Raw genomic sequence first — 13,786 nt, 5'->3', positions numbered from 1 at the left:
GGCATTATGAAATGAACAGGTAAATTAAATATAAAGGAAAGGAAAGAATTTGCTACTGCTGCGAGATGAGTACAATATACATGCACATATTAATCACACATGCAAATAAGAAAACAGGAAATTCCATTTTGAAAGCAGGAAACACAAAGAAAACCAGTGATGTAACTATACATGTGTATGTTACAGTCAATGTCTATAATCGGTCAATGTGTATATTGACTGAAATTTTCAGTCAATGTGTATATTGACTGATTCACTTAGGCAATGTACATATTGACTGAAAAATGAGACTGATTTATAGACAGATTGACTGAAATGAATTATACTCACTAATTTAATCTATTGAGTTCATCTACTGATGCCTTCTTAATCACATAATCCTAACAGATTAGAGACAGTTAATTAGTTGATTGGAAGCCACAGTTTGATGCCTTCGGATGTAAACAAAGGTTTACACAACAGATTGGAAGCCACAGTTTGATTTCTTCTTAATCACATAATCCTAGAAGATCTAGATAGTCAAACAAAAGGCCGCAGGGACCTACCATAAACAGTCCCTTGATCAAAACAAGGAAACGGATAAGAAACCAGAGAGTTGCATGTCAAAACATTGTTGTCAGTGATCTATAAAAGAAAGTGGACAGCAATAATGTAACGCCGGCCAAGCTGACTTTCGAACAATGAAGTTGTTCTGCGAGAAGGTGGTGATTTTTCTCCCTCCCCCCACCCTGGGAGCTGTACTGCGTGAATTTGGCTCACTAGCCAAATACCGCATCGAACACAACGGGGACAACGCTACGGTAACACTATGTTACGGACCCACAGCGTATGGAAGACCAAGGAGGCGGCGACCGAAGACGTCTCAGGGGGGACCTAACTTGGCGGCTCAACCGCCAGGGGCAGTCCCTCCTGTTTCGAAACAGCGGACGAGACCAGCAGGAGCGACACAGGGTGACCCAAACCCGGTGGCTAAACCACCGGGGGCGGATCATTCTGTACAACAGCCCGCCGTGACTCGACCCAAACACTCGCCAGGAGCGGACCAGGGGGAGTCAAAGCTGTCAGCTCAACTGACAGTGGCGATTCCTCCTGTCGACCCATCGGTGGATATGGACACAGGACACGTGATTATCACTGAGCCCCCTGCCAGTCCACCAGCACCTCCGACCGTTGTTGTTGCTACAGCGACCAGGCGACCTGAACTTAAGAGGAGAAAGGTTTCGTCGGCGCCCGAACCAGATCCAGAACCATCAGACTCCTCTAAGTGGTCGCTCGTCTGCAACCAGCTACCAGCCAAGTACCGGGGGGCGGTCATCGGAGATTTCTCTGACACCTCACTCCTGATGTCGCAATGTTGGTCAGATGATCACTGGCGTCATCTACCCACGGGACAAGGCAAATACCAACTGCAATATGGCATCAACGAATACAGCAAAGACCTAATTGTGATTGTGCAACAGGACGGTCTCTACAGGCAAGGCCACCTGACCCGAGAGATGCCCAACTCTACGATCCATCGCATCCTTAAGATCGTACTCCGGGGAATTTACAAGGGAGCCCTCAAAAGAAATGCAGTCTATGGCGAGTGGTTCATACAGATGGATAATGGTGTACCAGGATCATCTCACTAAGTATTGTGTATTGCGTCCATTAACATCAAAACTTGCAGTAGAAGTTGCCTTTCAGCTGATGGACATTTTTCTATTACTTGGTGCACCTCAGATTTTGCAGAGTGATAATGGCAGTGAATTTACTGCATCCGTTATCACAGAGCTGAAGCTTCTATGGCCTGACCTTCTGATGGTTCATGGTAAGCCCAGACATCCTCAAAGTCAAGGCTCAGTGGAACAATTAAACTGTGACGTGAAGGACATGATCACTGCATGGTTAGGGGACAATAACTCAACAGACTGGCCAATGGGACTTCGTTTTGTACAATTCCAAAAGAACAGCAGCTACCATTCTGGAATCAAATAATCACCATACAAAGCCTTGTTTGGAACTGAAGTCAAAGTTGGATTGCGTTCCAATACCCTTCCAACAGAAATTCTCGAAAGAATGGTCTCTGAAGATGACCTTATTGCAGCATATGCCACCCCGCCAGAAGACCAGGAGACAGCAGAGTCGGAAACTTCCACCCCAGCAGAAAATCAAGAGGTTGAAACCGCCACCCTGCCAGAAGACCAGGAGACAGCAGACACAGAAGATGTTCCTGATGCACAGCTAAGAACTATTCAACATAACATCCAAGTACAGCAGAAAAGAGCAGCAGATGGTCAGCTTGCACAAGTTGAACGCCTGGTCAAGCGCAGTCGTTTGGAGCATGTCCCTGGTAACCCCGGTGATAATGTAACCATTCCTATTCCTTTTGTTGATCGTGGGAAAGGTGACCCTCGCAATATCATGGGTGTCATTGTGGACAGAGATGAAAATGACCTGTATCGAGTAGCTGTTCGGGCAGGGATCCTTTAGGGACGCTGTAGCAGAAACCAATTCGATTTGTGCACCCAGCAGTTGCATAGCATTGTGGACATGTCTAGAGACGGTGAGGTTGACCTATTTCAGGCAGTGCAGAGTGAGTCCAGGTGCGGTGGTCAGGGCTATACCAAATGCAATTGTGCAGCCAGTGGCAAACAATGTCGGACAAACCGATGTAAATGTTTCAAGTCAGGTGTGAAATGCAACAGCAGGTGCCACTCCAGTATTACATGTGCCAACAAGAACTGAACTGTAGACTCTCATGACTCTAACCAATATAGGATATGTTAACATGATCTGTCAATAACATATTAAGTAAACCTCAGCATGACTCGTTTTCTTTAATTAAGCAGTCAGTCAATCTGTCTATAAATCAGGCTAATTTTTCAGTCAATATGTATATTGACTGAAATTTTCAGTCAATATGTACATTGCCTGAGTGAATCAGTCAATATACATATTGACTGAAAATTTCAGTCAATATACATACTGACTGATTATAGACATTGACTGTAACATATATAATATATACATTGAAGAAACAAACACATAATGCATGACCAATGTCTGGTAAAATGAAAAAGAAGAAGAGCTGTACATCTGATTGGCTGTTCAAAAGTGATCATCTAGATGTCAAAGCCAAGCTGTCCACTGCAATTAACACTTCTGAAATTGATTGCTGACTATGACATAAAGTTATTTTTCAAAGCACTATAAATAAATTTTAATTGGACAAAATTTCTTTTACGGCTGATTTTGGGGGATGCAAGACACAAAATAGTATAGTCATTACTGTTAAATACCATTTAATTTACAAATGACTGGTAAAAATGCATCCAACTCACTTTCATTAATTAAATATGTTTTGAAACATGTACATGTGTAACTTGTAAGATAACTGATGTATGATGATCACTCATTTAATAACTTCCGTCACACAGTTTGTCTGACAATAAGGTATCAATAATACTCATCAGGTTAATGAATACACAGACTGCATAATTTATTTCTTCATCACTGAAATAGACCAGGTTCCATTTCACCAATTCGAGGACATATATATTATTCATACGGGATAAACAAAAATAACAATTTCATTTCCTGTTCAGTGAAGTCAAGACACTGTCCGTTAAAGAGAACAAATATACATAGGGAAGATTAATATACAGATATCAATTTGTTATTATTTTGATGACAAATAATATGGCAGCGGTCATGACTTTGACAAAATATTCCTTGGATTCTACATTATGCATAGATAAGATTTTAAATAATTACAATGGTTATGTCATTCAGATTATCTGTTGCAAAAAGCACAATTGTCTATGAATATAGAACTGATCATCCTCAGTGACTCATTGTTTTCCCATTCCAACCAGTAGTCCATGATGATCATTTTATTTAAAATAAAATTGCTTGTTTTTATAATATATATTTTTCTTTATTGCTTTTTTCAACAAATGATCTAATATTAAAAATAGTTAACCACTGTGTTCTGTGCCCAACAAAAATATTATGTAACTTATTCACAATATCAAGACAGAGTATGCAGCTGTAAAATGTGAAAAAAATAGTTTGTGCAGACGAAAGACTGAAATAGATATTTTAAAACTGTTATATATACAAAAGTAGGTTTAAGTTCTTGTTAAAAATATGTTAAAATAAACAAAGAGCTAGTACATCAAAGTTATGCAAAATAAAAAATTTCACAGAGAATGCAAAAAAAAAGTTTTTTAAAATCATAATAACACATGAATAAAATTTTGCATTCCAATAAATGCACAAACTGTGCAACTGAATATTACACCTGTAAGACCAGAATGACAAGTTGAGAAATTTAACTGAAATCAGATCTTTCTGCCACTTCAGCTTGTCTCCGTTTAGTAGATCCAACGTCACTGAGCCAATGACACTTAATAAAAGTTCAAATTTGAGCCGAATTTACGAAGCCTGTTTTTCATAAATGCAGGTGTGTATAATAAGTGTTGTAAATGTATGTACTTACACTCGTGTAAGACATAAACAGGTTTTATAAATTTGGCTCTTTACGTCCAAGTGATCTTGCATTGTCAGTAGTCATTCCAAATACATTACACCTTAATTATTTAGCATTGTTAGGTGTATTCTTGTGAGGTTAGTTAGACAATGGTTTTAGTTTAGCACCTATAAATATACATTTCATTTCAAATTGTTTCCTTGCTTATATTCAATTACGGTTCCAGCACGCTGTCCTGGGAACATACGTCAGCTATCTGGGTTGTCTGTCCAGGACAATGGGTTAGTTGTTGCTGGTTAGTGAGAGAGGAGACAGTGTAGTTGTCTTACACCTACCTACTGAGTCATTAAAACTCACTCTGGGTGGGAGCCGGTACCAGGCGGCGAACCCTGTATATACCAGCCTTATGTTCAGTGGCTTAACCACGACACCACCGAAGCGGGTAATATAAATATTATACACATGATGTTTGAAACCAAATTTAATTTATTACTGGAGAAGTTATGTCTGTATAAAATAGAGACTGCCAATAACACAGTAATTAGGTTCATCATACTGGGAATGAGGGTTTGGGTTGCAGTCAATAACACAGTAATTAGGTTCATCATACTGGGAATGAGGGTTTGGGTTGCAGTCAATAACACAGTAATTATGTTCACCATACTGGGAAAGAGGGTTTGGGTTGCAGTCAATAACACAGTAATTAGGTTACCATACTGGGAATGAGGGTTTGGGTTGCAGTCAATAACACAGTAATTAGGTTCACCATACTGGGAATGAGGGTTTGGGTTGCAGTCAATAACACAGTAATTAGGTTCATCATACTGGGAATGAGGGTTTGGGTTGCAGTCAATAACACAGTAATTAGGTTCACCATACTGGGAAAGAGGGTTTGGGTTGCAGTCAATAACACAGTAATTAGGTTACCATACTGGGAATGAGGGTTTGGGTTGCAGTCAATAACACAGTAATTATGTTCACCATACTGGGAAAGAGGGTTTGGGTTGCAGTCAATAACACAGTAATTAGGTTACCATACTGGGAATGAGGGTTTGGGTTGCAGTCAATAACACAGTAATTAGGTTCATCATACTGGGAATGAGGGTTTGGGTTGCAGTCAATAACACAGTAATTAGGTTCACCATACTGGGAATGAGGGTTTGGGTTGCAGTCAATAACACAGTAATTAGGTTCACCATACTGGGAATGAGGGTTTGGGTTGCAGTCAATAACACAGTAATTAGGTTCATCATACTGGGAATGAGGGTTTGGGTTGCAGTCAATAACACAGTAATTAGGTTCACCATACTGGGAATGAGGGTTTGGGTTGCAGTCAATAACACAGTAATTATGTTCACCATACTGGGAAAGAGGGTTTGGGTTGCAGTCAATAACACAGTAATTAGGTTACCATACTGGGAATGAGGGTTTGGGTTGCAGTCATTAACAGTAATTAGGTTACCATACTGGGAATGAGGGTTTGGGTTGCAGTCAATAACACAGTAATTAGGTTCATCATACTGGGAAAGAGGGTTTGGGTTGCAGTCAATAACACAGTAATTAGGTTCACCATACTGGGAATGAGGGTTTGGGTTGCAGTCAATAACACAGTAATTAGGTTCATCATACTGGGAATGAGGGTTTGGGTTGCAGTCAATAACACAGTAATTAGGTTACCATACTGGGAATGAGGGTTTGGGTTGCAGTCAATAACACAGTAATTAGGTTCATCATACTGGGAAAGAGGGTTTGGGTTGCAGTCAATAACACAGTAATTAGGTTCACCATACTGGGAATGAGGGTTTGGGTTGCAGTCAATAACACAGTAATTAGGTTCACCATACTGGGAATGAGGGTTTGGGTTGCAGTCAATAACACAGTAATTAGGTTCACCATACTGGGAAAGAAGGTTTGGGTTGCAGTCAATAACACAGTAATTAGGTTCATCATACTGGGAAAGAGGGTTTGGGTTGCAGTCAATAACACAGTAATTAGGTTACCATACTGGGAATGAGGGTTTGGGTTGCAGTCAATAACACAGTAATTAGGTTCATCATACTGGGAATGAGGGTTTGGGTTGCAGTCAATAACACAGTAATTAGGTTACCATACTGGGAATGAGGGTTTGGGTTGCAGTCAATAACACAGTAATTAGGTTCATCATACTGGGAATGAGGATTTGGGTTGCAGTCAATATTGGCTATTACTACTTAGGTGTTCCCTTATTTCTTTCCATCAGTATATCAGTCAGCCATATTTTGACTGGTCAAATGAAAGGTCATCTGGTCACATGATGTCATTGGCTTTGGTCAGATCTACTGACATTGACCTAAAGCCAGAGTGGTGAATAAGATCAGATTTCAAAAAGACAGAACAAGTTAAGTAAATAACAGTGAAAAACTCTAGAGGTCATCTCTACTTACAAAGGAGTTTCTAAATGCAAGGTTGAGTGCAGACTGATCCCTGCTTAATGATTCCATTGGCTGAATTGTGGGAAACAGAATCAGGGTCATAAATAATTTTAAAATCAGGGTCAGCATAAATATTTTTAAAAATGGAATAAACCAAGCAAAATTAATTAAAATAACAAGCTTTTGGCAAACAATTATTCTAAATAATCTTTTTGAATTTACTTCAAAATATAACATTGATATTAATCTACTATCAATATTGTATGCAAATCCAAATTTATAATGGATCTACTGTCAACACTATATAAAAATCTAAATTTAAATTGTATCCTCACATTTTATGCAAATCCAAATTTACATTGGATCCACTATCAACACTGTATAAAAATTTATATTTTTATATTGCATCCTCACATTATATGCAAATCTACAATTTAAATTAATACACTATCTATTTGTATTCAAATCAAATTTATAGTCAATCTGCTATATCCACATTGCCTAAAAAGTATTTAATTTGTTATCTGTATGTATGGTACATTGTGTGGAACTCAAATATACTGACTGCCAAAGAAATAGACTTTGTAAAGTAAACTTATTATTGACAAGACAATATAGTTTTTGTCCAAATGAAACTGATGAATTGGTGTCTAACTATCATGAATAGGTTTTTAAAAAAATAAACTTATTAAGTTTTAAACAAAACCAACTTGTATACCACTGGAAAAAAAAAAGAAGAAACTAATCTCATTGTAAATTTTACTTTTCTTAATAATTTTGTTTACAAATTACCATCAAATTGCATAGGTTAAATCTCCTTTTTTATATAGAGGGATGAAAGTCACTGATGGAACAGCCAAGGTAAAACAATTGGATGTGCAGTTCTGGTTTGTGAAACTGCATACCGTGGCTGTTCCATGATTTTTGTCTTCACTCCCCATATTAAAAATGATTTTATCTATACAATTTGATGATAATTTGTTAAGATACTTCTTTTATTTACATACAATTTTGTGTTGTAAAAAATGTTACGAGAGTTGGTATATGTGCTTAAAATTTAATAATATATTTTATAAAACAATTAACTTCATTCATTTTAGAGTTACATGCCAATTCATCAGTTCCCTTTTGATGCAAACAGACTTTCAACTATTCACTGTGACAATAACTTAGTGCTTAGTACATACACAGTAATTAATTTTATTACACACCAGTGTAAGATATTGTTCATGTCAATTTGTAGAAAAATAACATGTAGTAGGTCTTGATATCTGTTTACTTCTGCGTTGCGGCTTGTTTGCCGTTGGTTTGTAATAAATAAAATACTAAACTAGCTTGCCTGTCATACCATTATGATGAACCTCGTGAACAGTGATGGTATCTGTCTCGCTTTTGCTCGTCAGATACCAAAACTGTTCATTCATTTCATAAAAATGGTTTGACAGGCACGCTCATTTATTATTCTATATATTATATATATTATATACAGTTTATAAATTACACAGGGGTGTTGGAGCTAGGTGGCAGCCGTAGCTCCAATATTTCTGCCTTTTTTTTAGTTTTTTTGTTGTTGTTGCATTTTTAGTCTTAATTCTCCTTAAAACAAATCAAAATTCCCACTGTCGCTAATTATGGAAGTTTTGTGGACATTGTGTTCACTAGCTGCAAACGCTAGTATAATACAAGTTTACAAGTTATAAGGAATTGCGACTGGCAACTTTCGGAAACAGTACATACTCTTACATATTTGAGTGTTCTTTCTGTTTAATATTCTGAAAATATGGCCTGAAAATAAATATCTTTGAAAGTGTTTCAAGCGGGAACACCCCAGCAGCACCGTCTGCATGAAGGGGACACTCCTCTCTCACACACACCCTCTCTGCTGCCTCAATGTCAAATTCCTTCCAACATCCCTGTTACATTACAGCATATAAGAGCATAAGCTAAACTTAAAACCACTATACATTTTAAGTATTTTTGGTCAATAATTCCAGTTGCAGGAAAGGAAAAATGTTTTGTAAACTAAAATGTTCTATATTTATGTGCAATTAACGAAAACAAAATTCATTGTCTGGATATAAATAAAACAGAAAAACTCACCCACAATAAAAAATGTCATCTGCTCATGGAGTCATGAAATTATATTTTCTCATATTTTTAATACTACATACAAAATGGATCTCCAACTACCAGTAGTGGAGACATATTAACAAAAGAATAATCAAACAGAGAGTTGAATATTTCAAAGGAGTATTATTATGAAAAATAAGCATCCTTTGTTAGAAAGACGCCCATTCAGAGTTCCTATATCAATATATGCATTTAACAAAAAGAATATATGCATTAAAAGAATTGATTAAAAAAACCTATTATTTCTACTTTATGGAGATGGCCATCTTTACGAAACAAATCGTCTCTCCATAAATGGATGTAACATGACTGCCGGAATACAATTACTTGACAATGACGCCACTAAAAAAAAAAGATTTTGAGATGTATTTCTCAAGGAAATTGATCATGGTGAATTTGTTATAAAAACACTGTTTATGAGTTGTTTCAGTTTGAGCCTGTATTACATCTGCTGAGATAAAAGCTAGAAAAAAAAACCCACCTAGGGAGTCACAATGAGCATTCCTTTAAACTAATAATAAAGAAGATATGAAGGAAGGAATGTTTTATTTAACAACACACTCAACACATTTTATTTATGGTTATATGGTGTCAGACATATGGTTAAGGACCACACAAATATTGAGAGAAGAAATCCGCTGTCACCATTTCATGGGCTACTCTTTTCGATTAGCAGCAAGTGATCTTTTATATATGCACCATCCCACAGACGGGATAGTACATACCACAGCCTTTGATATGCCAGTCATGGTGCACTGGCTGGAACGAGAAATAGCTCAATGGGTCCACCAACTGGGATCGATCCCAGACTGACCGCACATCGAGGGAGCACTTTACCACTGGTCTACGTCCCGCCCCCAAGAAGATAAAATTATGAAGTCTTCAAACTCCACAATCAGATGACATTCTTCACTACAGGTACATGTACAAATAAGTTTTGATGTTTTATTTATATCTTCACTATTGGTTTCACACATCGCACATAAAAGTAGAATTTTTTATTTTATTTCAATTGAATTCGTGTGGATATCCTTTTCTTTTTATATCAAGCTAAACTGAGATTATTGATAAATATATTTTTAAAATTTGTTTACAAGTAGGATGTATAAATGCTCAACATCCTGTCAGTGATGTGTGGATATCAACATGCAGACACCATGCTAGTTTTGTGTCAGTATCTAACACAGGCAGGTTACTAAAAGATGTTTCCTGCCCTTCACCATGGAAATTAATAGCATATATAATGTCACATATGTTGTTGTTTTTTTTCTATTAATAACTACATAAGTCACTGAGCGGAAGAAAACAAACTACATGATCCATTACCCAGTAAATAATATTAATATGAATGTAAGGAAAATAAAGTACAGAGAAATCTGTCTAAACCGGAAACGGAACAAATGGGAATCATGTCAAAACTTGCCATGTTTCATGGTCCCGTATTTTCTAAATTCTAAAAAGCCACTCTCTAAACACTGGATCCTGTCTAAATTGGATAAATATTAGGTCACCGACATGATCCGGTTTAGACAGGTTTCACTGTATATAGCTACATGTATTTAATGTCTAACACATGGTTATATCAATACTTGTTCAAGATAAAGATAGAAAGGAAACCTGCTGCCATCACTTTGGCTGCTGCTGCTGAAAAGCAGCAAGGGATCTCTAATAATCACTTTCCGATAAGACAGAACAGCACATACCATGGCCTTTGATATACTAGTCATGTGGTAAAATAAAATCCGAGACAATTGAGGACAATCAATCCTATGACTCATCACACCTCAGGCGAGTACTCTAACCACTGAGCTACATCCTGCCCCACTAATATAATATAAATAACATATCCTGAATAGTTAACAATACCCATAAAATGGCCAAAATCGCAATTTTGTCTTAAGTAGAGTCAATAAGACTGTTATTTTTTTTAATCAGCAGCACTTTTTACTTAAAGCAGGGCCGTAGCTAGTGGGAGGGGGGGGGGGGGGGGAGGAGACAAAAAGAAATCTGGAAAGCATTATAGAAACTTAAAGAAAATTCTCTTCTTAACCGTTTAAGGCATTTTAGACTATTAACTACTCAATTGCTCCCCCAAACAAAAAATCCTAGCAACGGCCCTGTAAAGGCTTGTCAAACCTTCCTTACCTAAAATTTTGATTAAAGCCATCTTAAGACTATAACAGTTATGAACACTAGATATCAAAATGTCTAACATAATCAGTTATGTTCATTCTAAACATGTATTTTATTTAATTTCTAAACTATAATAAAAGAAATTGTTTAAATACATAGGGCATCACCAATTTCTATTTGTACTGTTGTTTTTGTCAAACAATGGGCATCAAAAGCAGCCGAGGACGGGCCCATGAATTGTTTACTAAGGTAGCCAGAATTTAGACTAGCTAACCACCCATCGCCACTGCTTGAAAGGTGAATTAATAACTGGCTCCCACTCCAGCTGCTGGTGCCTTCCGATGCCCACAACAACATTTATTATTATCATTTTCTGCTCTGACCTTTTCCTTTTCTGTCACCTATCTTTCAATTTCTTTTGCTAACCAGCTCCACTTCCCAGACCTTGTCTTTCAAACAGCAACAGGTGCTTGTCTGTGTCACATACTTGCCATTTTTTGTCAACATTTTGCAAATCCAAGCATTTCAGTTAGTTGTATTTACTGTCCAATAGCAAATCTAGAAACTCACTTTGTGGTCGAAGTTAAGGTAATAAAAATTATACGGTACTAAGTTATGTCCAGGTTATATTTTAGTGACTTATTGCAAACTGAAGTGCAGATGGCTTATTAAGCAGATACAATCTTCATTGTCGGAAATTCAAACTCTAGCACCTCCAAGCAGAGACCAAGGAAATACACACCACCCAAAAATAATTTAGGAATATATGAAGAAGAAAAAAGCTGACTTAAAATTGTTACAAGACTCATTAGTGTTGAGCAATAACCTTATCATTACAATCAACAAGTCTTTAATTTTGCACAGCTGGACTATTTCTTTGTTGCTTTTTTGTTTGTTTTGTTTTAAACAAATGAAAAGTGAATTACTACATTTTCCCATTGGACAACATATCTAAAGATGTACTAAACAAAATTCCATCCGTCATAATTTGCTCCTGGAGTTCTTCCAAAAACAAAAATACAAAATGTTTCCTTTCTTTGTGTAATACTACTTTTCCTTCTTTGCTTTTTGTGTATATTATGTTGAAATAAGCCTTAGAGAGTAGCAGTATTTTGTACAGATTTTAAAAACTAATAATTGTTTTACCACTTTGGTTTTATAAGTAAAATATTGCATATGAGTAACTTCAAGACAACATTCACACATACACAAAGAAAGGGTGTTTATTGTCCATTGGCAAAATATAATGTGCAGCCACCCACCAACCTCTCAAAACAACACCATCACATTTACACCTAAATTTTAACATGATAGGTAATTTAGGACCTCCCTGTAGATTAATTACACCTGCTAATTAAATCCCTTCTCTGATAGTAATTCAGCAATGTCAACCAGTCCTGAGACTCAACAATGGTGACAGTGGAGAATGGAGACCCTGTAGGTAGTGCTATACCAAATAGGATCTGACCAATTCGAAGTGCTCCCAACTTTAAATAAAGCACTGAATACCGCCATGTCAGCCATTGGTAATATATGAATGACTGACCTTGTCCTGCAGTGAAATGAAGAACTGTTTTGAAAGATAACCAGATATATTAGAATTTACAGTATTAACAAAAGAGAAGCCCATAACCAAAACTGTCTTGAACAGAACTCTCTGGTGAACAGTTCTTTGATGGAAGCATGCAAAAATTACCAACACATACATAACAAAGTTTTAGCCTGACTTACAAAGTTCCTAATGTTATTGTATAGGATACAAATTATTTATGCTGGAGAATAATTTCTTCAAACACATGCAGTGTGCTATGAAATAAATGAACATGTTATATTATATAAACTCTGATTTATCTTTAACCTAACAGTAACCAAATATTGACAGTGAAAAAGGACAAGATGGCTGGATAAAGTTGGACAAAATATTATGAACTAAAACAAAAACAAATGTAGGTAATAATTCAGTGGGAATGAGCGCAATCCTTCTTAACTTCTAAACTGCCACTAAAGAGTCATTTAGGCTGATTACATTCATGTATCAGTAGATACAATGTATGTGAGGTGTGTGTTGGTAAAAAAGTTACCAGTAGTGAACATGTGAAATTAAACTGGTAACACATGTACAATGTAGGTAGTTACAATGTCATGTGAAACAAGGTACTAACTAATAAGGAACATTGTGAAACATGTTATTGTTATTGAACACTTGTAAAACAAGTATTGTAAACTGACTGGAGTGTGTTCTGTATTGTGATTGGTCAATTACATTCTTTTTCCGGGATCAAATAGACAATAACACCCGGAAAGCTTATGACGTCATTAGAAAGTGACGTCATTAGCAATTGGAACAGGCGAAGTTGACGATTCAAGGGTCTACAGTTAGATTGTAGCCAGGTATTTTTTTCAAGAAATACCAAATATACAGTTAGTTCCGTTGAAAAATGATCCAGTTTACAATGGACATAACCATATTGAGTTTTTAGGTTTGCGGGTGTTATTGTCTATTTGATGCCGGCAAATGTTTTATTTTTGACCTCAGGCTAACGCCTTCGGTCAAAAATAACATTTGCGGGATCAAATAGACAATAACAACCGCAAATCTAAAAACTCCATATGGTTATCTCCTAAACTGATGATGATG

General features: G+C 36.7%; 1 protein-coding gene across 3 annotated transcripts in view; it reads right to left on the bottom strand.

Annotated features, from left to right (window-relative positions):
• The window catches only part of LOC121384263 (potassium channel subfamily T member 2-like), a 169,527-nt gene that overhangs the window by 8,758 nt on the left and 146,983 nt on the right, over positions 1-13,786 (bottom strand). For 2 of the 3 annotated variants that reach the window (XM_041514577.1, XM_041514578.1), the window contains exon 28: positions 6,898-6,957. The exons of the other annotated variant lie outside the window; for it this stretch is intronic. In XM_041514577.1, the coding sequence (XP_041370511.1) occupies positions 6,898-6,957 (60 nt within the window). The remainder of the gene's footprint in view (positions 1-6,897; positions 6,958-13,786) is intronic. 3 annotated transcript variants of the gene reach the window in all.

This window comes from Gigantopelta aegis, chromosome 10, assembly GCF_016097555.1.
Source record: "Gigantopelta aegis isolate Gae_Host chromosome 10, Gae_host_genome, whole genome shotgun sequence".
Classification (NCBI taxonomy): Eukaryota; Metazoa; Mollusca; class Gastropoda; order Neomphalida; family Peltospiridae; genus Gigantopelta; species Gigantopelta aegis.
This window is presented reverse-complemented; position numbering and strand designations above follow the sequence as displayed.